General features: G+C 44.1%; 1 protein-coding gene across 1 annotated transcript in view; it reads right to left on the reverse strand.

Annotated features, from left to right (window-relative positions):
• Nucleotides 1-256: 256 nt before the first annotated feature.
• Nucleotides 257-27,751, reverse strand: part of vegfc (vascular endothelial growth factor c) — a 60,730-nt gene continuing 33,235 nt past the window's right edge. Inside the window, exons 4-7 of the mRNA XM_021573482.2 lie at nt 22,837-22,976; nt 9,866-9,978; nt 5,029-5,353; nt 257-1,578 (exon numbers count right to left, since the gene is read on the reverse strand). Of these exons, the coding sequence (XP_021429157.1) occupies nt 1,467-1,578; nt 5,029-5,353; nt 9,866-9,978; nt 22,837-22,976 (690 nt within the window). The 3' untranslated portion in view covers nt 257-1,466. The remainder of the gene's footprint in view (nt 1,579-5,028; nt 5,354-9,865; nt 9,979-22,836; nt 22,977-27,751) is intronic.

Below are 27,751 nucleotides of genomic sequence, written 5' to 3' on the forward strand. Positions count from 1 at the left end.
TCACATACCAACCCGGTGGCTAGCTTGCATATCCATGTCAAGATTAAAGCGTTCCAACTCTCCAGTTGAAATAAGCCAAAACCCACAGTCCATCTATCTTGCATTCTTTCATTGCCCTTCCACCCAGACGCTTTTCTGCGTTCATTTCTAGTTTCTCTGCACACAAGACAAAAGACAGGGCAAGTTAAAAGGAACTATTTGCTTCCACATAATCTTTCAACAGTCAGTTACATCAGTCCAAACACTGAACTCAGAATAGCTGTGCGTCTTGCGAAATTGGTGATTTATTTTCGAGTAGAAAAACATAGGAACAATACAAATACAGTTGACGTAGAAAATGACCATGACATACTTCAACACAAGAACAAGAACTCGACCTGCTCTTGTTTAAACCCATACGGAGTGAGCACCTTAGAAACATCTTAGTAACCATTTGTCCCGATGTGCCATTCATGGTAGACTTTGAAACATCCATTCACTTGTCCAATGAGTTTTGGTCAGAGAATTAGGAGCATTCTCATACTGGTCTTCATACTGCTGTACTGTAGATTGGATATCCTTGTCCATTTTGCTGATTAGGGTATTCTATAGTAGTAGTATTCATTCATTGACAAGGCAGGATTCATGTATTAGTTCACCGTATCCCTTCCTTGGAGGTTTACTACTGGTGACTTAGATTCATAGGATATCCTCATCATGTCATAAAATGGTTCAAACCTGGAAAAACTTATGGCCCTGATCCTAGAACTGAGAGTCCAATGTTAGTATGGCTGGTGAGGTGGTTTGACCAAAGATAAAAGTGATATAGAGTATATTTTCAAGTATCTAACATAAATGTGTATGCTGTGGATGGCAGTTCAGAAATGACATACTATTTTGTGTTAATTCATATGGAAATTTAAATGACATTTTTGTTGTGTAAATATAGCCTGCCTTAAGATCATAATTGTAAGATAAGTGTGTACATTAGTTATTTACAATCAGTAACTACAATTCAATATGATAAACTAGATTAGAAATACGTTAACAATATTCAACTTTAATTTTAAAGAGGCATCACATGATGCAAACATATCGATCACAGTGTATTTTCTTGGAAAGATTAAAATTGCAATAAACAAAGAGGATGCAAACATTTAGTGGCAATAAATTATATCATCAATATCTGACATACGAATAACAAACAAATACAAAATAACAAAAATAAGGCTTCGCCTTCAATTTCTCCCCATCCTTCAGTCTTTTCATTAGATCCTCTCATGATATTTGGGGTTCATATCAATATGTCCATAATATTTCCCAAGTGTCACTTTATAATTCCAAAGTAGCCCACAAACTATGTGTCCTTTCAACCATTTCCCGACCTAGGTCCAGGCTAGGTACTTCTCCACACGATTGCGGCTAGCATAATAGATTCTAATCTTTATAACCGGGTAGAAGGTCAGCTGCATAATGTGAACTCAAAGTTAATCCTGTCCTCTCCAGTATGTTGGTACACACCGGCAGACCTCTTCACTGAAGTAAAAACCTGATGCACAGCGCCGATTCCTCCGCACGTCACAAGGTGGTCTGTGGCAGCTAGGAAGACAAAAGACCATTCATGTTAAAGGTACATTTCAAAAATGTTTAACTTGATATTCATCATCTCCAGCACCACCCCAACATCAACATATGGGAAAATGGCGCGTTTCTATGACATCATCAACTAATTAGTTGTAAGGGGTGCGTAACTGGTGGCAGTAAAGTCAGACGCAGGAGAGCAGAACTAGGCAATAGCCGGAGGGGTTTAGTTTCAAAACCAACGGCATAAAGAAATAACCAACATGGGTACAAAACCCGACGCGCACCAGTAACCATGTGCACAAGCACTTACAACAAACAATTCCACACAAAGACATGGGGGGGAACAGAGGGTTAAATACACAACACTTAATGAGGGAAATGAGAACCAGGTGTGTAGGAAAACAAGACAAAACAAATGGAAAATGAAAAGTGGATCGACGATGGCTAGAAGACCGGTACCGCCGAACGCCACCCGAACAAGGAGAGGAACCGACTTCGGTGGAAGTTGTGACGTTAGTAGACAAATAGTAGGCAAATAGTAGGCAATGCTCATAGTTGGTTAAAATCCTCTGTATTTTTTACTACAAAACACAGAAACGTGCCATTTTCACATATATTGATGTTGGGTTGGGCAGAAGGTGATGAATATGAAGTTGCATTTTTTGTAAATTTCCCTTTAAATCATGTAACGTGCAGGAGTTTTAACCATATACATAACCACAGGTTTAGTAGTCCATTCTGGTATACTCTTTCTTTTAATATTTGTCCTACGAGGTACAACCTCTTACTCAGTATATGTCAATTTTATGGCATCAATATAAGGAAGTCCCTCAGGCTTCTTCAGGAAATTAACCTTTTCTAGTAAGTTTGGTATCAAATAAAAACAGGAAGAAACGAAAGCTGATTCTATTCTATTGGCCGTGTTCCTGACATTGGATCCATACTGCAGATGGATAGTCATAAATCATATTAACGTGGGGCTACAAGGGGTCACCGTAGTGGGTTGTGGGTTGTTCCTTCAGCCAGGGGGAACTAGCAGTTAACTGACAGCAGTAAGGCAGTGAAACCTTTTACTTGCAAGTGAAATATGTTGTACTATGACCAATGAACACCAAGCCCTTAAATAGGGCTCATATTGACTAACTGAGTATAGTTTATCACCCTGGCACTGGTTTAAGACCACAGGAGCAGAACTGGCAACATCACCCGAAGAGTGAGATCACTGGTAAATGGGCAGCCCTTATGTCAGTGTTTTTATCGCAGTGTAATGTGCAAGACTTGCAAGTTCATTTACAACTCTGCGCAGATTTGTATTCACAGGACTTCTCTCCTTGCAGACTTCTAAAAAATAAAGGAGCTGTCTGCTTTGAAATGAAAATGATTTATGTCTAATTTGTGTGTGAGGGCATCTGGAAAGTGAACATGTATGGCCTACCAGTCATGCAATGTCATGTCACAGACATTTATACACTAAATGGCCAAAAGTATGTGGACACTTGCCTGAACATGTCATTCCAAAGTCATGGGCATTAATATGGAGTTGGTCCCCCCTTTGCTGCTATAACAGCTTACTCTTCTGGTAAGGCTCTCAACTTGATGTTGGAACATTGCTGCGTGGACTTGCTTCCATTCAGCCACAAGAGCATTAGTGAGGTCGGGTACTGATGTTGGGCCTGGTTTGCAGTCGGCTTTCCAATTAATCCAAAAGGTCTTCGATGGGGTTGAGGTTAGGGCTATGTGCAGGCCAGTCAAGTTATTCCACACCGATCTCGACAAACCATTTCTGTACGGACCTCGCTATCTGCACGGGGGCATTGTCATGCTGAAACAGGAAAGTGCCTTCCCCAAACTGTTGCCACGAAGTTGGAAGCACATAATCATCTAGAAAGTAATTGTATGTTGAAGCGTTAAGATTTCCCTTCACTGGAACTAAAGGGCAAACCATGAAAAACAGCCCCAGACCTCCACCAAACTTTACAGCTGGCACTATCAATTCGTGCAGGTTGCATTTCCTGGCATCCGCCAAACCCAGATTTATCCGTCGGACTGCCAGATGGTTAAATGTGATTCATCACTCCAGAGAACGCTTTTCCACTCCTCCAGAGTCCAATGGCGGCGAGTTTAACACAACTCCAGCCGACGCTTGGCATTGCACATGGTGATCTTAGGCTTGTGTGTGGCTGCTCGGCCATGGAAGCACATTTCATGAAGCTCCCGATGAACAGTTGTTCTGACATTGCTTCTAGAGGCAGTTTGGAACTCGGTAGTGAGGGTTGCAACCAGGGACAGACGATTTTTACTCAGTACGCGCTTCACCAATTGGCGGTCCTGTTATGTGAGCTTATGTGGCCTACCACTTTTCTTCTAGATGTTTCCACTTCACAATAACAGCACTTACTGTTGACCAGGGCAGAAATTTGAGGAACTGACTTGTAGGAAAGGTGGCATCCTTTGACGGTGCCACGTTGAAAGTCACTGAGCTCTTAAGTATGGCCCATTCCACTGCCAATGTTTGTCTTTGGAGATTGCATGGCTGTGTGCTCATTTTTATACACCTGTTAGCAACAGGTGTGGCTGAAATAGCCGAATCCAGAAATTTGAAGGGGTGTCCACATACATTTGGCCATGTAGGGTATATGGTACAGCAGGTCATATGAGTTTCTCTGTGTGCCAATACACATGTTTTTGAGTCCTCAATTGTACTCTTCAGTTAATATAATTCATATATTCCATTGGTTCGCTGACATAATAACTCTTCACGTTCTATTTGAGCCCGTCATTCTAGCTTTGTTGGCGTTCTCAATGATAGAACACGCCACAGCTCTGGATGTGCGGCCGTATACATTCTCTCCGTTACCCAGAATCTGGACGCTGGATGTCCTGAATCAAGTACATTTAGCATGGCTCTGATAGACACCAGCTGGAGTGGGTTAGTCTTACACAGGCCATGTCATTTTAGGGTTTGGCAAACACAGCTGTGGTACAGCCTTGGGGCTTAGCGGCGTGGATCTAACAGGACTTATACCTAGGCTGTGTCCCAAATGGCACCCTATTCCCTATTTAGTGCACTACTTTGACCAAGAGCCCTATGCCCTGGTCTCGTCTCCAGCAGAGTACTGGGATCAACTGGAACTGGAATGCCATTAATAAGTCAGGAACGCTCCAAACCACACTCTCCTCTAAGTCACTTAGTCTCTTCTTTCCACATTGATCAATGGAGAGAGGTTCTCATCCCCCCCCTTCAGTCCTTCATCTTGACTGGCTGCCTGAATTACCAATGACTACGCTAATGTATACGGTCTGCGATGGAAATATGCGTTTGAAAAGATCTGAAAAGGTTGTCACGCTAGCAATTTGGAATGTCATCATCAGACTTATCCCTATCCTCCACTCTTTCCCTTTCTCCATGTTGTCCTCCTCCTTTTCAACAATCCTTCATCATCATCATCATCAAGCTGTATTTACCTGCAGGTGGCCTGGTGGAACCTTTTGCCTTTCAGGAAGCACCTGTTGGGTGACTCGTTGCACTCGCAGGCACACTTGGTGCGGTTGAGCGGCTGGTGCCTGGGGCACGTCCTGGCGCAGGAGCACTGGCACGTGTCTTCATTGAAAAGCTGGTGCGGCCCACAGGACGAGGGGAGCGTCTTACACACACACTGGCACGTGTTCTTATCCAGGTAGCGGTGGGGTCCGCATGCGCCCGAGGCCCGGAGCTGTCGCCTGCAAACACACTGGCACGTCTCCTCGTCCAACTCCTTATCTGACCCGCAGACATCCGCTTCAAACGAGTCTAGAGAGATACAGGGGAGGAGATTAGATTGGAATTATACTGAACAAAAATATAAACGCAACATGCAACCATTTCAAAGATTTTACTGAGTTACTGTCCATAGGAAATTAGTCAATTGAAATAAATTAATTAAGTCCTAATCTATGGATTTCACATGACTGGGGATACAGATATGCATCTGTTGGTCACAGACGTAAAAAAAAAAGGGTAGGGGCGTGGATCAGAAAACCAGTCAGTATCTGGTGTGACCACCATTTGCCTCATGCAGCGCGACACATATCCTTCACATAGAGTTGATCAGGCTGTTGATTGTGGCCTGTGGAATGTTGTCCCACTCCTCTTCAATGGCTGTGAGAAGTTGCTGGATATTGGCGGGAACTGGAACACGCTCTTGTACACGTCAATCCACAGCATCCCAAACATGCTCAATGGGTGACATGTCTGGTGAGTGGGCAGGCCATGGAAGAACTGGGACACTTTCAGCTTCCAGGAATTGTCTACAGATCATGCTGAAACACGAGGTGATGGCGGCGGATGAATGGCATGACAGGATCTCATCACGGCATCTCTGTGCGTTCAAATTGCCATTGATAAAATGCAATTGTGTTCATTGTCCGTAGCTTATGCCTGCACATACCATAACCCCACCGCCACCATGGGACACTCTGTTGAGCAAACCGCTAGCCCACACGACACCATACACGTGGTCTGCGGTTGTGAGGCCCGGTTGAACGTACTGCCAAATTCTCTAAAACGACATTGGAGGTGGATAATGGTAGAGAGATTAACATTAAATTCTCTGGCAACAGCTCTGGTGGACAGAGCTGAAAAATGTAACAACCTCTATATTTGCGATTGCTGCAGGATTCTTTTCCTGCTGTGAGAAACTGATCAAATTAAGATCCTACATCTGTACATGAGAAGAATATACCAATATCCTGCAGACTCAAAAGTTAGCTAGACTTGTTGTTTGACATCACAGCAGCAAACTATTTGAGATAGATTGAATAGATTCCTGCCCTAAATTCCTCACAATATATTTTTCCCCCCAGTGGAGCAAACAGATGTTTTCTTTACAACACGGGCGAATAAACGAATGAGATATCTTAGAGAGAGAGCGAGAGAGAGAGAGAGAGAGAGAGAGTGAGCGAGCGAGAGAGTGAGAGAGTGAGAGAGAGAGAGAGAGAGAGAGAGAGAGAGAGAGAGAGTGAGCGAGAGAGAGAGAGAGAGAGAGAGAGAGAGAGAGTGAGCGAGAGAGAGATTTGGCTGCAGTCAGGATCTAAATTCCTGTCGTTACTGTGTTTATGTGTTTGCTGATGAACAGACCCAGATTGCGATGGCAACGCATGGAGATGTTTACCACAGTGAGGTTTTCTAACCCTAACACATTAATGGACTGTTTGCTTGTATATGGGGCTGTTGTGGTGCTTCAGACAAAGAGAAAATACATTTCCACTTTGAACAAACTATCAATTCATAATTCATGGTATGCTTGAATATGCATAATGTTGGTTTATCATGAATCAATGTCAGTTGTCAGTTATTGAGTTGAATTTACAGTAAATCATAAATCAAGTTTGGCTTGATTTGGAACGGTCCAACAACTTTGCAATCTGAAAACAATCACCACATTTTCAGTGGCATCCAAATCAACTTTTTTTATTTTTTATTTTTTTACAGTTTTACACAGAAGATTGACACTGTGCCCGCTGACATCGACCATAATTAACGATGTGTCGACGGTGTCTCTGTGATTTTGGTCATCGTCAGGGAGGTAGTGTACTGTAGTTAATGGAGCTAGAAAGGTCTCTCACGGATCTCCAGCTCCTCTGTCTTGGGTAGAGATCATTATAAGGCAATGTTCTGCTTATCAGAAGAGAGAGAGAGACAGGAGGGAGTAAGGATCTAGCTGCAGAGGGAGTCACCCATAACTAACATTACTTATGTGACTTATGAGATCCCCACAAACCTTGAGACGTGGTAGAAAAAAATGCTACGTTAATTACCTCGAACACACACGCTCGCTCTCTCTTCTCTTCTCTTCTCGTCTCTTTCTTTCTTTCTCTCGCTCACTCTCGCGCTAATGTCTCTCTCTCCCCCTCTCGCTCTTTCTCTCCCTCTCTCACGCTGTCTCTCTCTCACTTTATGCAAGAGGATGTGATCGCAGAGAAATAGGAGCGAGAGCCCTCTATTAGTCATTAGTGGCAACCCTGATGCAGTCGAACCAATGAAAAACAAAACCCAGCTCTAGATGATGGTTAAGCCCGGACGGACCATAACCACGGCACAATGACGTATCTGTCTCCCTAAATCAAAGTCCTAACTCCTAGAGGAGTAATGACCCCAACTGTATATTACACAGGCGCTATAACTGTCCAGCTCTAGGGTTTTGGTGTCTGTTCCTCTGAAGACTTCAATTGGTGTTTCATACTGACCTGGGGAGCCTCTGACTGCATAGTGGAGACATTCTATTCCATGGTTGCATCCCAAATGGCACCCTATATTCCCTTTAGTGTGCTTATTTTCAACAGGGCCCATAGGGCTCTGGTCAAAAGTAGTGCACAATCTAGGGAATAGGGTTGCCATTTGGGATACACTGTCCCTGTGAGCAGAGCACGCATCTCTAAGCTTCTAGATCTACCTTCTGATTGGGCCTGTCAAAGCTGGTTAGTGTGAAGAGGAAACCCAAATCAGCTCAGCTGCTCTCATATGACTATTGCTATCAAGTCCTCTCGTTGAATTATTAGTCTGTAATGTGGAAGACATAGGCCTAGCTAAATGTTTCTTTGGGTTCCATCAAATTGTAGAACATGGCAATGGGTTGAATGATAATCAATGAGAAATTCGATGAATTGTCAGCCAGTAAATGTCGTCGGATGACTGGACAATAAACCTACAGATGACCAACACCTTCTTCAATCTGGTAACTGCATGAGAAAGCTATGCTTCGATCATAAAGTCAATATCAGCTGATGAAAAGGGGTGATCCCCATTAAACCAAATGTTGATGGCTCGATGTCCCCAATTCACCCAGATGCTTTTCAACATGAGTGAGTTAACTTTGAAGCCAAGTCTGTTAAGAGAGATTAACTTTCATGAGACAACAGAGTGATTGGCTTCCTGCTTTCAGTGCTTCATAAACATTGCGTGGCTGGGGTAGAGTGGAGTGAGGCATGGGCTTCGTTCCAAAGGGCACCCTATTCCCTACATAGTCCACTATGGGTCCTGGTCAAAAGTAGTGCACTATAAAGGGAATAGGGTTGCATTTGGGACGAAGGCATGGAATCCAGAGCTCTGGGATTCTTTCTGAATTTGTCTGTCTCTCGTTTGTTCACTCAGAGTTCTCTCTACTGCGTAGCCACATCTGCTGAAAAACAACTGCCATGTTGTGTTTTCATAGTGACAACTCACCGAGACATGCCCTGGAAGATTTCAACATCTGTCTTAGAAAAAAAGTGGACTCGGGTTGTAAATAGTGTATGGGGATCACGGGTACGTTCTCGCGTGGAGTGGAATGAGTTGTTCTCTTGTTGGTGAGCTGTTGAAGAGACTCAAGTGCTGGTCTGTGTTTCTGTGAGGATTTTGAGGGCTGTTGTAAAAAACCAAGAGCACATTGTTCTTCTCTGTGTCTGTTTTTAAAAATGTATTATACTCTAGCATGTTGCTCTGTCACAGTCTTGCCATCAAAATGCCATTAATCGTGCTCAGCACATTCTCTTGACTCCACATTTCAATCCACACCACAACTAGGACAGCCTATCTTACTAATATTGAACTCAAAGAGAAACATAATTCACCACATTAAGTGGTAATTCAGACTAATAAGCGGTAATTCAGTCTAATAAACTGTAATTCAGTCTAATAAGTGGTAATTCAGTCTAATAGACTGCAATTCAGTCTAATAAGGGGTAATTCAGTCTAATAAGTGGTAATTCAGTCTAATAAGATGTAATTCAGTCTAATAAACTGTAATTCAGTCTAATAAGCTGTAATTCAGTCTAATAAGCGGTATTTCAGTATAATAAGCTGTAATTCAGTCTAATAAGCGGCAATTCAGTCTAATAAGCGGTAATTCAGTCTAATAAGCGACAGCTAATTCAGTCTAATAAGCGGTAATTCAGTCTAATAAGTGGTAATTCAGTATAATAAGCGGTAGCTCATTCAGTCTAATAAACGGTAATTCAGTCTAATAAGTGGTAATTCAGTCTAATAAGATGTAATTCAGTCTAATAAGCGAAAGCTAATTCAGTCTAATAAGCGGTAATTCAGTCTAATAAGTGGTAATTCAGTCTAATAAGCTGTAATTTAGTCTAATAAGTGGTAATTCAGTCTAATAAGATGTAATTCAGTCTAATAAGCGAAAGCTAATTCAGTCTAATAAGTCTTAATTCAGTCTAATAAGTGATAGCTAATTCAGTCTAATAAGCGGTAATTCAGTCTAATAAGCGGTAATTCAGTCTAATAAGTTGTGCAACAGGTGCAGTATCAGCATCAGTACGAGGGCCTACTCACCCGAGTGTTGTATCTGGGGCGGGGGAGGGGTGTCGCGTTGCACCGCCATACATCTGCACAAACGGTTGCTCCAGCTGTGGTTCTTTGGGCAGGTTTTATTGGCTACCAGACATCTGTAAGGGGAAAACAATTATTAGCATTAGAAGAGGAGAAAACCGACAGACAGAGGCTGCTGACCAGAGCCATATGGGCCCTGGTCAAAAGTAGCGCACTGTATAGGGAATAGGTTGCCATTTGGGTGGCAGTAGCTGGAGAGGAAATTCCTCACTTCATCGACATTCATTAACCACAAAGCTATGTAGCATTTGATGTTGTTTTGGTTGTTGGATGAAATGTGACAGGGCTGGACTGGCTATTTTAAGGGATATTTTGACAACTCCCACCCAGCACATCAAAGTTGGGTTAGCATCCCATCTAATCGCAGAGTGAGAATGAATAAGCCAACTGGCTCTGATGACATGAAACATTTCTGTCCCCTTAAAGATAAGAGGGATGCTGATTGAGTTTAGACAAACAACCATCAAAGAGAGAGGACTCTTGGGAAGACATCAATGGAGAGCAATGGAAAAAAAGTCAGAAGAATATATTTGGTAGCCTAGTAAATATTGGTTAACATTGGTAAGACCCTTTACTTTAGCTTAGAGCTGTATTCATCTCTTGCGCTTCCTTTCCGTTCCACATCACACGTCCTAGAATAGAACACTTTGATTGTGAATCACTGCATAGTTCCCAGACAGAAGTCATACTTCAGAACGTGGCACTTCTTTCGCCACTGGATCTGTCAACGGGGATGATCATTTAGGGGGAGGAAAGTGAAAAGGATAAAAACCGGAGACACTGTTTGTCGCTCTAACTCGAGGCACATGGTGAGGCTAGCACACACGTCACATGATTCTGACCCTCTTCAGCTCTCTCTCTCTCTCTCTCTCTCTCTCTCTCTCTCTCTCTCCAGCTCTCTCTCTCCAGCTCTCTCTCTCTCCAGCTCTCTCTCTCTCTCTCCAGCTCTCTCTCTCTCTCTCTCTAGCTCTCTCTCTCTCTCCAGCTCTCTCTCTCTCCAGCTCTCTCTCTCTCCAGCTCTCTCTCTCTCTCCAGCTCTCTCTCTCTCTCCAGCTCTCTCTCTCTCTCTTCAGCTCTCTCTCTCTCTCTCTCTCTCTCTCTCAGAGTTCAGCGATCATCATCGGCTCTGTCTTCACAACCTCCACAATAATATCATACTCACACACTTTCCATTGGCTTTCCATTGACAAAACGCATTGGACAAATGACTGACTGTCGTGACACTTGCCAGACCAATATGGGTCTATTTAGTTTTTGACATTTCTGATATCATCCATTTCGGAGCCCAGTGCTCTGCTTTTTCTCATACTGTTACACATTAGGCTAGACCACTGCTGAGAATCCAGTTGAAATCACATGCTGCCAACCGACCCACACGGACTTTATCAGAGCCAGTGTCATGCTCCATCCATCTGTCTTTTTGCTCCGAGACAAACGCGCGGCTCGTGCTACAGTGCAACCGCTGGCCAGTGAAAGCACGGCCGCATCCCGAGCTGAACTTGATTCTGGCTGCTTTAACTGCTGTGAAAGAAAAGGGATAGCTCTCAGCAGGGTGGAGTTGAAATGTGTGTAATATCAAAGATGTAGTGGAGTGCATTTAAAACACGTCAACTCTACATAAACTTCACATCGAAAAGGACTGTTGTTAAGCAACCTCTGATCCACGTGAATGTAACAGCGGTAGAATTGCAAGAGATTTGACACAAAAGTAAAATGGCAATAAATCCAATTAAAATGTATTGAAGTGAATTGGTATTTACACTGAACATACTGAGGAGTATTTCTGTCTGTTTTTACAGCCCTTTTGTGGGGAAAAACTCATTCTGATTGGCTGGGCCTGGCTCCCCAGTGGGTTGGCCTATGCCCTGCCAGGCCCATCCATGGCTGCACCCCTGCCCAGTCATGTGAAATCCATAGATTACGGCCTAATGCATTCATTTCAATTGATTGATTTCCTTTTAGAAATTGTAACTCAGTAAAATATTTCAGTATAGTCTAACTTCCAAGGTTCTTTGTAAACACACGGCAGTTTCTTCTTTCAATGAACCCCCTGAAAAAAGCAACCCTACCTCCTAAGACAATAAACTGCATTTCAGCAGAACCAGAGATATTACATAACCTGTATACTCTAGTCAGTAGTTCCTGCCAGGCTGAGTTTATCACCACTAAGGAAAATGCACTGAAAAGAGAACCTCACTAGCTCCATTCTGCCTCTGAAGAGAGAGCCAACAAATAGCACTTAGCGCCTCTATGGAGGTTCGCTGTTGTATTCCTTTCAAGAGGAGGGAGAATATGAATGGAGCAGGTGGGAAGTTTATGGTAAAGAAAACAAGTGTATGAAATGAATTACTGCGTTGACATTCCGTTGTGCTACACACCAGAGTAGGTGCTGTGCTAGAGCTGAGGCTTCCGCTGTAGCTCCTGGAACTCACACTCGAAGCTTCATGTGTTTAGGTGCAAAAATGCTAACAAACTCTACTACCCCCAGCATGGAACATTCCTAAACAGTTTGATAAGGCTGTGTTCAACGCACACTTGTGTAACTAGCCACTGTACTGTGAGCGCATGCAGGTCTAAGGCTTCATTCGACGTGCAGTACAACTGTGTCACTAAAGTGTCACAGTGCATTCAGCTGGTCAGTGCAGTTGAAAAGGCATCCGTAAGGGCAAACCCAGTGTTAAAAAAACGGGCCTCTGGTTTAGTATTGAGGAAATGCCAACCATACACGAGCCCTGCGAGAGGCAAACTAACGGATTGACAGGGGAGCCTAAACATTTTTTTTCTTGAAAACGTAGACCGTTTGTTTCCTCATGGTAGTGAAAAAGCAGGTCTTACCCTTCTCTGGTAGTGATTTATGACTCTCCACCTCCATCTCAACCTCCGTCTCCCCCCCAGTCTCTACATCCGTCTCCCCGTCTGCTCTGGTAGTGATTTATGACTCTCCCCCTCCATCTCAACCTCCGTCTCCCCCCCAGTCTCTACATCCGTCTCCCCGTCTGCTCTGGTAGTGATTTATGACTCTCCCCCTCCATCTCAACCTCCGTCTCCCCCTCAGTCTCTACATCCGTTTCCCCGTCTGTCTCCCCGTCTGCTCTGGTAGTGATTTATGACTCTCCCCCTCCATCTCAACCTCCGTCTCCCCCTCAGTCTCTACATCCGTTTCCCCGTCTGTCTCCCCGTCTGCTCTGGTAGTGATTTATGACTCTCCCCCTCCAACTCAACCTCCGTCTCCACATCAGTCTCTACATCCGTTTCCCCCTCTGTCTCCCCGTCTGCTCTGGCAGTTTGATTTAAATGGTCAAGTCATGGCAGGCAGCTCCATGAACGACCACTCCCAATATCACCCCAATCAGACCCGATCCCTAATATATCACCCCAATATCAGAACTGATCTCTAATATATCACCCCAATATCAGACCTGATCTCTAATATATCACCCCAATATCAGACCTGATCTCTAATATATCACCCCAATATCAGACCTGATCTCTAATATATCACCCCAATATCAGACCTGATCTTGAATATACTGTATCACCCCAATATCAGACCTGTTCTCTAATATATCACCCCAATATCAGACCTGATCTCTAATATATCACCCCAATATCAGACCTGATCTCTAATATATCACCCCAATATCAGACCTGATCTCTAATATATCACCCCAATATCAGACCTGATCTCGAATATACTGTATCACCCCAATATCAGACCTGATCTCGAATATACTGTATCACCCCAATATCAGACCTGATCTCTAATATACTGTATCACCCCAATATCAGACCTGATCTTTAAAATATCACCCCAATATCAGCCCCAGCAGGCAGGGGTGCATGGGTTCAGCCTCAGGCTGACTGTCTACTATAAAGGACAGGAGGACCCAGACCCATGCCCCTCTCCACGCCTCCAATCCATGCCCCGAGGAGCACCCCCTCACCTTTGCACCGAGCCCCACTGAGAAAGTGGACGGATGTAACAGTTAAGGTTACCCCCTCTCTGCGATTGATTGAGCTCCCTTTGTCGGGGGGTGATGGGGTGAGAGGGGTGAGGGAGTGAGACGAGTGGCACGGTCAGGGGTTTACCAGACACAGACGTTCAGGGAGGCCTGGGACTCAGGTAGGGAGGCATGAAGCCTCCTTCACCTCCCCCATCTCACATCCGTGCCCTCTCACCTCGTCCCTTCTCTCTGCCTTCTTCTCCCCAGGTCTAAGATCATCCTGTCTTCAAATGGAGGTCCTGTCTGATATATGACCCGGGTACAACATTCTGTCATTGGAGGGCGTTGGGGTGAGTAAGGGGGATGGGCAGGCACTTTTATTATGGAAATCCCGGCAACAACAAAATTAGTCAGGCCTCTTTGAGGTCAGAACCTCTGAGCCTCCGAAAACATATCTGAGACATTCCACAATTGGTGTGCTAATCACAGTAAGCATCCATATGCTTGAAAGCAGGGGTGCTACTTTTGTTTAAGAAGTGGAGGGGACATAATTCATTTAAAAAATGTATCCAGTCGGATAAACACTCGAAACAGCCTTCCCGACCGCTCGGAGGCGTCCACATGGTCCTAAAGCACAGTGTTGCCTCATTTTGTATCACATTCCAATGATAAAACTGTGGGGGACAAAAATGCCATTTCAGAACATGTCCCCCCCCCCCCCCCCCCTGTCCCCAGTGAAAGTTGTGCCCCTGATTGAAAGTGAAGAGTGAGCTTAGTCGACCTGATAACAAATTACAGTTAGTGGTTAGAGCACTTCAGAAAAAAATTGACTGTTTTGAATTCACAAAGCATTCGTTTCAAAGGCTACAATGCAAACAGATGTTGGCTGAATTAACATTTTGGGTTGATTATCTATGGAAAACAAAAACACACCCTTTCGACTATTTATTTGAAATAAAAGTTGCCATGAAACGGCTCAGTGGCAGCTCTACACGTTTGAGGGACTGTCAATGTGCTTTCAATTACCATACGCACAGTGGCTTAAGCAGACAACACATTCCAAAGGGCTGAAGAAAGTCACGAAAATCACCCTCCTGGCATGTTTGTGGCTTCGTAGGAAGCCACGTAATCTGATTAACAACACGTGCACTGTGCACCTTTCGTAACACACAACAGACGTGTCCGTTTAGACAGCCAAGGTGTCACCCCCCTTGATAATACATAGGCTGGGGTAATCCCAGGAACATGTTAGTTCTTCTTCAGCCAGGAGACTTTGCTGCATGTGATTTGATTAATATAGTACAACTACTGTCTATAATTCATATCAAGATGGGATTTGTATGTGGTATGTGCAGACCTCTGGTATGTGTTGTTTTGATTCATATAGCAAATCAACTACTGTCTATATTTCATATCAAGATGGGATTTGTATGTGGTATGTGCAGACCTCTGGTATGTGTTGTTTTGATTCATATAGCAAATCAACTACTGTCTATATTTCCTCTGAGGAATGGATTGGTATGTACAGGGCCTCCTCTGGAATGTGATGGATTGAAATGAATAATAACTGTGTGCATACAATAGAAGGTAGACTATGCGTTAGGGGGCCATCCACCTGATTTAGTAGCTTTTCTTATGTTAAATTGATCTGGTGATATAGAGCATCACTGTACATAATGTTATATTTTATAGCTCTGCAGTCTTGGCGGTACCTGCTCTAATGTCATTTCCTGCTCCAAGTTATGGCACAGGTCTACGGAGTACGCACGTCAGCATTCCATATGCCAAACGTCCTCTTCTTGAATAGGTCCCCCATTAAATGTCCATCTGTAAAACTAGCTACGTATCTGTTGCAACAACAAAAAGGTCATCTTTCGGAGTAGGAAGACTAGCCTCACTCAACATTTTACCCGCACATACTCTACAAGCTCAAGCAAAGATATGTATATTTTAAAATGGGAGAAACAAAGCTTCAGCAGCACATCTGTGTTGCGTCTCTTGACATCAAGCGTTTTACTGGCACTGAGGTTTTTTCCCCCCTGACTGACTGACTGACTGACTGACAGCCGCACGCCAGGATCAACGTCATCTTAGGTAACGGCTGGGGTGCCCTTTGAGCTCCTCCTCGCTCCTCTCGCTCGGCTAACGGCTAACTGTTTGCCCTGCGGTATCCCAGAGAGAGATTTGATTTTCATTACGCCTGTGAGTAACTCACAAAACCTCCACCCCAAAGAACAAGCAAGCGAGCGTGAAACTCTTAGCCAACTTGTCATAGTTATTACCCGTCCTTCCACCTCACCGCGGTAGCTGCCCGAGAACAGATCAGGACAACACACTCTAATATTTGACATTTGAGGAATTACACTCTCAAGTTGAAAGCCTTTCTCTTCACTCTGAAGAGTAGCTCATCTCTCTAATGGTTTATTGTGTCCAGTATGTGTGAGGGCAGAGAGCTCCTTCTTTGGCACTTCTTAGCCCTGGGTCTTGATAAGTAACATTAGACCACATTGTGTTAACGCTGGCAGACTACAGACTATATGATCAGGAGATGTTGCCATTTAGACAACAGCATTCTCCGTACGTGTCTATTTATATGACGACAGAACTGGCCAACATGTATTAGACGAACCATTCCATGGCATCTCCTCGTGATTTTTCTACTGATATCAATAGGTGAGATCCTTACACATGTTGAGAGACCTGTGCACGTAATGGTATGTGTGTCCTGAGCATTCACAACAGTTAAGAGTAAAGGTCCATGGAAAAGAACCGCAGAGAAACAGACCAGAGAAAGATCAGAGCTCTACTACTGGACCCACGGGTCTGTTGCAGTCTTTAGCAGCTAGCTGAATCCGCAGCCCAAACTGATAAATTATTATTAGCCCTCACAGCTTAATTCGGTCCTATTTCTGTAATCCGGAATCATTCTGGGGATGGATTGGTCTAGACTAGACTCCATTAGGTCACTTTTAGATGTTGTATACAGTTTTAATGCCTCTGTGTCCGCAATCAGAACATAAACTGTTGCTGCTATGTAACCATACCCCCACTGGAGCTAAAGGCAGAAAGGAATGGTGGAAAGAGACACCCCTTAGTGTCAAGGCAAAGAAGAAAAACACAAGGGAGGCGTCCCAAATGGCACCCTATTCCCTATATAGTGCACTACTTTTGTTTGGAGCCAAATGGGCCCTGGTCGAAAGTAGTGCACTATAAAGGGAAAAAGGGTGCAATTTGGGATGCTCACGTAGGAACACATCTGCTTTTTCTTACGCGAGGAGCTGAGCGAAGCCTGGCGATGTTTGAGAGAGAGAGCAGCTCACTCGCAGAGGGATGATGCGTTTTCCTGCTATTGAAAATCACTCTGACAGAAGAGCAGGCAGAAAAAATGCTGTTGTAAAATATCACATAATAATAAACAGGTCTGCTGACTCTCTCTGGAAGGTTCTGACAACTCCAGGACCAGCTCGGGGTCTTAGGGGATGAACGCTGATCATTTGTCAACTTCACTCCCTCTGAAATAAGACCTTTATTCCATCATTTGATATGTGGTGATGTCACAGCCAGATAAGTCATAACTTCATAGACATCCTGAACATGGACTCTCAGCCTCTAACATATTTATTCAATTTGACTTAATCTTTATTTTACCAGGTAAATTGACTGACAACACATTCTCATTTACGGCAACGCCATAAAGAGGACCAGGCATTTCAATCACGTCAGGTAAGATTCGTTTAACATCGTTAAACGTTAATACTGAACTCAAGCATTATCCCATGAATAAACTTTTCCGTACCAAAAACACTCAGTCACCTACATTGTAATTCATCGTACTTCAACCTATCCTATTGATTGGCCCCTATGACACGGCTTGTGCAAAACAGCCTTGTAGCATGGCTCATATCCTGCCATAGATCTTTGAGCCAGGTAGTCACGACCTGGACCTCTGGTCTCCATCCCAAATTGCGCCCTATTCCCTGTGGGCCCTGGTCAAAAATAGAGCACTATAAAAGGAACAGGGTATCATTTGGAACGCAACCCTGGATCTGACTGTAGCAGGCCTCTCATCTGGGATCGATCTGCAGCTCTCTCTTGGCAATATTGTCCTCCCTGGTCGGTCACAACAACACCACAGCTTTAGGACATGGAGAACATTAGGGCTTACAGATCAATGGGGTTCCAATTGCCATTGCATTGCTAGGGGAGAGTTTTTCACCTTGGGGAATGAGTCATTTCTCGGCTTGCCGGCACATGTCAAGAACGGGCGAAAGGCTAATCCTTCAGTCTGTGGGGTTGACACAAGGGCAATAAACATTTACACTAGTCGCACTGAAAGAGAGCAATGCTAGGCAGAAATAGAGAGCAAGATCCCTTGTTAGTATACTAAGAGCATGTATGAGACTTACAGAGACTCATACATGCAGAGACTTACTATTGATCTAAACATTGTGTCACATTGTGTGTGTGTGTGTGTGTGTGTGTGTGTGTGTGTCTAGGTAAGTAAAGAAATTAAGAAATAAGAGTAGCGAGGCTATATACAGACACCGGTTAGTCAGGCTTATTGAGGTAGTATGTACATGTAGGTATGGTTAAAGTGACTGTGCATATATGATGAGCAGAGAGTAGCAGTAGCGTAAAAGAGGGGTTGGCGGGTGGTGGGACACAATGCAGATAGCCTGGTTCGCCAATGTGCGGGAGCACTGGTTGGTCGGGCCAATTGAGGTATTATGTATATGAACGTATAGTTAAAGTGACTATGGATATATGATAAACAGAGAGTAGCAGCAGCATTAAAGAGGGGTTGGGGGACAATACAAATAGTCCAGGTAACCATTTTGTTACCTATTCAGGAGTCTTATGGCTTGGGGGTAAAAACAGTTGAGAAGCCTTTTTGTCGTAGACTTGGCACTCCGGTACCGCTTGCCTTGCGGTAGTAGAGAGAACAGTCTATAACCGGGGTGGGTGGGATCTTTGACAATTTTTAGGGCCTTCCTCTGGCACCGCCTAGTGTAGAGGTCCTGGATGGCAGGCAGCTTTGCTCGAGTGATGTACTGGGCCATACGCACTACACTCTGAAGTGCCTTGCGGTCGGAGGCCGAGCAATTGCCATACCAGGCAGTGATGCAACCGGTCAGGATGCTCTCGATGTTGCAGCTGTAGAACCTTTTGAGGATCTCAGGACCCATGCCAAATCTTTTTACTTTCCTGAGGGGCTATAGGCTTCATGTCTTGGTGTGTTTGGACCGTTCTAGTTTGTTGATGTGGACACCAAGCAACTTGAAGCTCTCAACCTGCTCCACTACAGCCCTGTCGATGAGAATGTGGGCGTGCTCGGTGCTCCTTTTCCTGTAGTCCACAATCATCTCCTTAGTTTTGTTTACGTTGAGGGATAGGTTGTTATTCTGGCACCACACGGCCAGGTCTCTGACCTCCTCCTTATAGGCTGTCTCGTTGTTGTCGGTGATCAGGCCTACCACCGTTGTATCATCTGCAAATTTAATGAAGGTGTTGGAGTCGTGCCTGGCCATGCAGTTGTGGGTGAACAGGGAGTACAGGACGGGACTGAGCACGCACCCCTGGGGAGCTCCAGTGTTGAGGATCAGCGTGGCAGATGTGTTGCTACCTACCTTCACCACCTGGGGGCGGCCCGTCAGGAAGTCCAGGATCCAGTTGCAATGTTGCCTGTAATCCATGGCTTCTGGTTGGGGTATGTACATACAGTCACAGTGGGGATGACATCCTCAATGCACTTATTGATAAAGCCAGTGACTGATTCCTCAATGTCATCGGAAGAATCCCAGAACATGTGATAGCAAAACAGTCCTGAAGTTTAGCATCTGCTTCATTTGACCACTTTTTTATAGACTGAGTCACTGGTGCTTCCTGCTTTAATTTTCGCTTGTAAGCAGGAATCAGGAGGATAGAGTTGTGGTCAGATTTACCAAATGGAGGGCGAGGGACAGCTTTGTACACATCTCTGTGTGTGGAGTACAGGTGATCTAGATTTTTTCCCCCCTCTGGTTGCACATTTAACATGTTGGTAGAGATTTGGTAGAACTGATTTAAGTTTCCCTGCATTAAAGTCTCCGGCCACTAGGAGCGCCGCCTCTGGGTGAGCGGTTTCATGTTTGCTTATTTCCTTATACAGCTGACTGAGTGCGGTGTTAGTGCCCGTATCTCTTTGTGGTGGTAAATAAACAGCCACGAAAAGTATAGCTGAGAACTCTCTAGGCAAGTAGTGTGGCCTGCAATTTATCACAAAATACTCTACTTCATGCAAGCAAAATCTAGAGACTTCCTTAGATTTCGTGCACCAGCTGTTGTTTACAAATATGCACAGACCGCCCCCCCCTCGTGCTGTTCTGTCCTGCCGGTGCAGCGTGTATCCCGCTAGCTGAATATCCATGTCGTCATTCAGCCCGATTCCGTGAAGCATAGGATATTACAGTTTTTGATGTCACGTTGGTAGGATATTCGTGATCGAACCTCGTCTAGTTTATTGTCCAATGATTGCACGTTGGCGAGTAATATTGACGGTAACAGCAGCTTTCCTACTCGCCTTCATCGGGTCCGGACGAGGCATCCGGCTCTTCGTCCTCTGCGTCGCTTCCTTTTGCGAATAATTGGGATGTCTGCCCTGTGGGGTGTTTGGAGAATATCGTGTAAATCCTTCTTGTTGTTGAAAAAATCTTTGTCTAATCTGAGGTGAGTGATCGCTGTCCGGATATCCAGAAGCTCTTTTCTACCGTAAGATACTGTGGCAGAAACATTATGTACAAAATAATTAACAAATATCGCGAAAAAAAACACATAATAGCACAAATAGTTAGGAGACCGTAAAACGGCAGCCATCTCCTCCGGCGCCATCTTAGAGACTATGAATTGACAGTACATGACATGACAAGGCCATTGAACACGTCAGTTGGCGTAGCGTTCCTTATTTCGGTTTGAAATTAGCCATTCAATTTTGGGGCGAGGACTTTTTCCTGAACACGTGAACTGAAGCAGGTCAAACTCTGGGCCCTTGTTGATTAATCCTTAGGCTCCAGAGTTATAAATAGGGCCTGAGGTTTTAGCTATGAGCTCATTGTCTATAGTAAATTCTAAGTGTTTATGGAGTGTTGCTCTTAAGCCTGTTTGCTTGCCTTGTTCCCTGGTCTTGCTCTCCTCTCCATGGGGTGTTGACAGGCCGTCCCCACCCTGCTGCTCCTTATATCACCACTGCTACTGCTACTGTTAGTGTTACTGCTACTACTAGTACTACTGCTACTACTACTGCTACTTCTACTACTAGTGCTACTGCTAGTGTTACTGCTACTACTACTGCTACTACTACTGCTACTACTGCTACTACTACAACTACTGCTACTGCTATTACTACTGATACTACTAGTGTTACTGCTAGTACTATTGCTACTACTAATGCTACTACTACAACTGCTGCTACTTCTACTGCTACTGCTACTACTACTGCTACTGCTATTACTACTGATACTACTAGTACTACTGCTACTGTCCACTGCTTCTACTACTGCTATTGCTAGTGCTACTACTATTGCTACTGCTACTACTGCTGCTACTGCTACTAATACTACTACTGCAATTGCTACTGCTTGGTGGTAAACCTCTAGATACCCTACTGTAGAAGAACGACTGCTCTAAGTCCGGTGGAGGCTCTGAAACAATATTGTCCCCCGATATGTTCTGGTTAGGCTAAACAGTTAACACCCCAGCTAACTCTCCTACCTCTCCCAGAAAACTACTGTATGTAAACACAGCTTAATGTACAGTACATGTGGGGCCGTGAGACTGGGGGCCGGGCTAGGTGTTCGGGTCCGGGGCCAAGTCTACACTCCTCTGCTCCTCTGACGTAAACACAGCAGACAGACAAGACGAGAGTCTGTCTGTAGATACATCTCCCGTGTAACCTCTTGCTCACAATATACTGCAGTTTTCATAAGTTGAGGCAGGTTAAGTTATGCTTCTGGACGTTTACTGCAGGAGTAGCAACAACTCATCTTTACATCACCCAAGTGGGTGCTGCACAGGTGTGTGTATGATGGAGGAAATGACACTAACTCTAATTATGTCAAATTGATTTCAGGTCTGGTGACAGAAACGCCATCCGTTTAACTGTCCTCACTACACGTAGTGACTATGGACTCAGTCCATAATGCTCCACAGTGCACTGCCCTGCCTAGATGGAAAGTTAATCAAGGTTCACTGCTGGGATTTCCTGTAGTAGCACCTCTTATATCAACACACTGACAGGAAGCCTTCACAGCACAGGAACAATAGGTGTCCACATTAAATTGGCCAATATGAACCTCTATATCCGTTCAAGGGAAAATACTGTTGCTGTACAACATAAGGCAACCTCCCACTGTATTCAAAACACACACAACCCTTTCACCACATATACTCCCAATAAAGAGAACCAGAATCCAGGAACTGACTGGAAAAACTGAGCGAGTTTGTTGGAACTGGGGACTTTTGGTTAGCATGCTGACAGCGGAGACTCTATCCTAAGTTTCTTGGTGCGAGAACGAGCTCTTTGCAGGCTTAAATACATCCGCAACATCTTGCAAACTGTTCTTGAAGTGTATTTCCTGTCCTGTGGTGGACAATGCTTCCTTCTCACTTTCTGGGCATTTGGAAAAGTACCTGTGACAGATATCTGTTAGAATGCTTTTAGCAGTTAATTCAACGGATCCAATGTACTGGATCTGAAAACACAATGGGTAGACTGGATTAAGAATCCAGAAAAAGGCACTAGAATAGACCTATATAATGCAGAGAAGATACTTTACAGAACTACTCCTACTATTACTATTACCCCTAACTCCTACAGGGGTAGGAGCAGATCAACATAGCTAACTTAACTATTACTACTACCCCTAATTCCTACAGGGGTAGGAGCAGATCAACATAGCTAAATTAGAGGACTGGATTAAGAAAAGGAACACTTACTCTGGTAGAGATCGTCGTATGATGGAGTGTACTTGTCTGTAGGCATCCAGTTTGGACAGACAATTGCACACGGTGTGGTTGGCAAAGCTGATCGTCACTAGGTTGTTATTTGTACTGCTGGAAACTGTGATTTCAAACAGCTAGGAGAAACAGAGAAAGAAAATGAGTCAAGTAACAGACAGTAGGACTTTCAGACAGTTTTCTTTAGTCACCATAATGGTGAAAACTACAATGAATAGTGGTTTTCAGACAGTTATGAGAGAAAAACAACTTTTATCAAGCAACTGTCAGAGATAATAGTACTTGTAGGATCTGTATTTGTCTAGTTGATGTCACAGCACAACCAAACTTGGTGATCAACCTTTTTGCCACAGTTTCTTTGCAGCTTTCTAGTCAGGACCATTTGAGGGTTGAAGATTAAATCTAAAAACAACCAGATAAGTGAGGCTAAGAATGGGGCATGTTGTGCAACTCTAAATTCACAGACCACTGACACACAACCACACTGTGTATAAACTCTCTAACCACAACTACAGACAACATTGAAGTGGATGGGATAGCAGCCATGAAAGAGGGAATGAGGCAAGGGAGCTTGTTGTTATTAGTGTTGGCAGGAGCTTTCTGTATCACGCCTTGATCAATTAAAAACTATTCATTGAGGTTACTCAGTCCTAGGGCCGCATAGGGAGGAATGGAGTAGACTCAAGCAGTGATTGAGAGTGAGTCTGTGAATGGCCATTGGCCCCCAAAGCATGAATAGCAAACAAAAGTCTCTGTGACTTGAATCCAGACTTTTCTTCCCTTCAATGAAACAGGTCAGTCCACATTCACTCAAAAAAAATAACAGACCACTCAATGAGGACTATAGTCCTTTAGGATGATTAAAACTGACCTAAGCAATCACCCCGATCCTCCACCTGGCAGACATGTTACCAAGGCAGCCCAGTCTGATTAGTCTCAGCACCTTGGCATGGGCTTTGGCAGAGGCCATTCCAGCTTCCTTTTAAGAAAGCAGTAAAACCTGACAAATGCCCCGGCAATAAATACTGCAACCCTTATCCCAATACATTGATGAGGTTGGGAATGGTTTATAAGTGAGGGGAATAACCGGGAATACCAAAAATACTGTAATAACGGGATGATCTGACCCCCATGCCCTAACGTCGCCCCAGAAAGTCCTCCCCGGTGACAGGGAGGGGTGCTTCCCTACCTTCCCCTACCCGCCCCTCCTTCCCATCCACTCCCGGCTCCTTACAGCCGTGCTTGCGCACTTATACTGCATCACACATCCCCCCTCAACACACTAACCCCTCGTTAGGCTGGCAACGTACATGAGAGAGATTCCTTAAGGCGTCTTGATGTACTGTACCTGACAATGGACACTACTCGCATCTGGGGAAAGGAAGTGAGCACTACCAAAGAGCTGTCTTAAAGAACACTCCCACTGTACCCACAGAATAGTTAATTGAGGGCAGAGGAAAGAAATGCTTAAAAGATCCGTAAAATCAACTAGCGATGCTCAAATTAAATGTTATTGGTCACATACACATGGTTAGCAGATGTTAATGCGAGTGTAGCAAAATGCTTGTGCCTCTAGTACCGACCGTTCAAGAATATCTAACAAGTAATCTAACACATTTTACAGCGACTAACTTACACACACAAATGGAAAGGGATGAATAAGAATATGCACAGTTGAAGTCGGAAGTTTACACACACCTTAGCCAAATACAGGTAAACTCAGTTTCTCACATTTCCAGACATTCAATCTTCGTAAAAATTCACAGTCTTATATATAATAGTAGAGGGAATGATTTATTTCAGCTTTTATTTCTTTCATCACATTCTCTGTGGGTCAGAAGTTTACATACACTCAATTAGTATTTGGTAGCATTGCCTTTAAGTGGTTTAACTTCGGTCAAACTTTTCGGGTAGCTTTCCACATGCTTCCCACAATAAGTTGGGTGAATTTTGGCCCATTCCGACAGAGATGGTGTAACTGACTCAGGTTTGTAGGCCTCCTTGTCCACACACGCTTTTTAAGTTTTGCCCACACATTTTCTATAGGCTTGAGGTAAGGTTTTGTGATGGCCACTCCAATACCTTGACTTTGTTGTCCTTAAGCCATTTTGCCACAACTTTGGAAGTATGCTTGGGGTCATTGTCCATTTGGAAGACCCATTTGCGACCAAGCTTTAACTTCCTGAATGATGTCTTGAGATGTTGCTTCAACATATCCACATAATTTTCCTCCCTCGTGATGCCATCTATTTTGTGAAGTGCATAAGTCCCTCATGCAGCAAAGCACCCCCAGAGCATGATGCTGCCACCCCCTTGCTTCACAGTTGAGATTGTGTTCTTCGGCTTGCAAGCCTCCCCCTTTTTCCTCCAAACATAACGATGGCCAAACAGTCATATTTTTGTTTCATTAGACCAGAGGGCATTTCTCCAAAAAGTATGATCTTTGTCCCCTTGTGCAGTTGCAAACCATAGTCTGGATTTTTTTCTGGCAGTTTTGGAGCAGTAGCTTCTTCTTTGCTGAGAAGCCTTTCATGTTATGTCAATATATAACTCATTTTACTGTGGATATAGATACTTCTGTACCTGTTTCCTCCAGCATCTTCACAAGTTCCATTGCTGTTGTTCTGGAATTGATTTGCACTTTTCGCACCAGAGTATGTTCATCTCTAGGAGACACAACGCGTGTCCTTCATGAGCGGTATGACGGCTGCGTGGTCCCATGTGGTTTATATTTGTGTACTGATGTTTGTACAGATGAATGTGGTACCTTCAGGCGTTTGGAAAAGGTAAAAATAAAAAAATCTGAGGTCTTGGCTGATTTCTTTTAATTTACCCATGATGTAAAGCAAAGAGGCACTGAGTTTGAAGGTAGGCCTTGAATAACATCCACAGGTACACCTCCAATTGACTCAAATTATGTAAATTAGCCTATCAGAAGCTGCTAAAGCCATGACATCATATTCTGGAATTTTCCAATCTGTTTAAAGGCACAGTCAACTTAGTGTATGTAAACTTCTGATCCACTGGAATTGTGATACAGTGAATTATAAGTGAAATAATCTGTCTGTGAACAATTGTTGGAAAAATGACTTGTGTCATGCACAAAGTAGATGTCCTAACCGACTTGCCAAAACTATAGTTTGTTTACAAGAAATGTATGGAGTGGCTGAAAAACGAGTTTTAATGACTCCAACCTAAGTGTATGTAAACTTCCAACTTCAACCTTACATATAAATAAATGGATGAGCGATGGCCGTACGGGATAGGCAAGATGCAGTAGATGGTATTGAATACAGTATATACATATGAGATGAGTAATGTGGGATATGTAGTGACTAGTGATACCTTTATTAAATCTATTTATTAAATTGATTTAAGTGGCAAGATATTTGAGTATGTATGTTGGTAGCAGCCACTCTATGTTAGTGATGGCTGTTTAACAGTCTGATGGCCTTGAGATAGAAGCTGTTTTTCAGTCTCTTGGTCCCAGCTTTGATGCACCTGTACTGACCTCGCCTTCTGCATGATAGCGGGGTGAACAGGCAGTGGCTCAGGTGGTTGTTATCCTTGATGATCTTTTTGGCCTTCCTGTGACATCGGTTGGTGTAGGTGTCCTGGAGGGCAGGTAGTTTGCCCCCGGTGATGCGTTGTGCAAACCGCCCAAACCGCCCGACAGGATGCTCTCGATTGAGCATTTGTAAAAGTTTGTGTTGTGTTTTCGGTGACAAACCAAATTTCTTCAGCCTCCTGAGGTTCAAAAGGCGCTGCTTGCGCCTTCTTCACCATGCTGTCTGTGTGGGTGGACCATTTCAATTTGTCTGTGATGTGTACGCCGAGGAACTTGAAACTTTCCACCTTCTCCACTACTGTCCTGTCGATGTGGATGGGGGGGTGTTTTTTTGAAGTTGAGTTAGATGTTATTTTCCTGACACCACACTGACAGGGCCCTCACCTCCTCCCTGTAGGCCATCTCGCCATTGTTGGTAATCAAGCCTACCACTGTAGTGTCATCTGCAAACTTGATGATTGAGTTGGAGGCGTGCATGGCCACGCAGTCATGGGTGAACAGCGAGTACAGGAGAGGGCTGAGAACGCACTGTTGTGGGGCCCCAGTGTTGAGGATCAGCGGGCTAGAGATGTTGTTTCCTACCCCGTCAGAAAGTCCAGGACCCAGTTGCACAGGGTGGGGTCGAGACCCAGGGTCTCGAGCTTAATGATGAGTTTGGAGGGTACTATGGTGTTAAATGCTGAGCTGTAGTCAATTTTTATTGTCTGAGGCTACCCGGAGCATATCCCAGGACACGTGATCGAAGCAATCTTGAAGCATGGAATACGATATGTCAGACGAGCATTGGATAGACCTGAGCATGGGTGTTTCCTGTTTTAGTTTCTGTCTATAGGCTGGGATCAACAAAATGGAGTCATGGTCCGAATTGCCGAAGGGAGGGCGGGGGAGAGTGGGGGAGGGCTCTGTATGCATCGCGGAAGATAGAGTAGCAATGGTCGAGAATGCTACCAGCCCGTGTCGCACATTTAATATGCTGATAAAATTTAGGAAGCCTTGTTCTCATATTAGCTTTGTTAAAATCCCCAGCTACAATAAATGCAGCCTCAGGATGTATATTTTCCAGTTTACATAGAGTCCAGGGAAGTTCTTTCTGGGCCGTCGGGGTATCTGCTTGGGGGGGATATACACGGCTGTGACTATAATCGAAGATAATTCTTTTGGTAGATAATGAGGTTGGCATTTGATTGTAAGGAATTCTAGGTCAAGTGAACAAAATGACTTAAGGACCTGTATGTTGTTATGATCGCACCGTGAGTCATAAGGCATACACCCCCACCCTCCTTCTTACTAGAGAGTTGTTTGTTTCTGTTACAATCTCTGATGTCT

Source organism: Oncorhynchus mykiss, chromosome 19, assembly GCF_013265735.2.
Source record: "Oncorhynchus mykiss isolate Arlee chromosome 19, USDA_OmykA_1.1, whole genome shotgun sequence".
In the NCBI taxonomy this organism is placed as follows: Eukaryota; Metazoa; Chordata; class Actinopteri; order Salmoniformes; family Salmonidae; genus Oncorhynchus; species Oncorhynchus mykiss.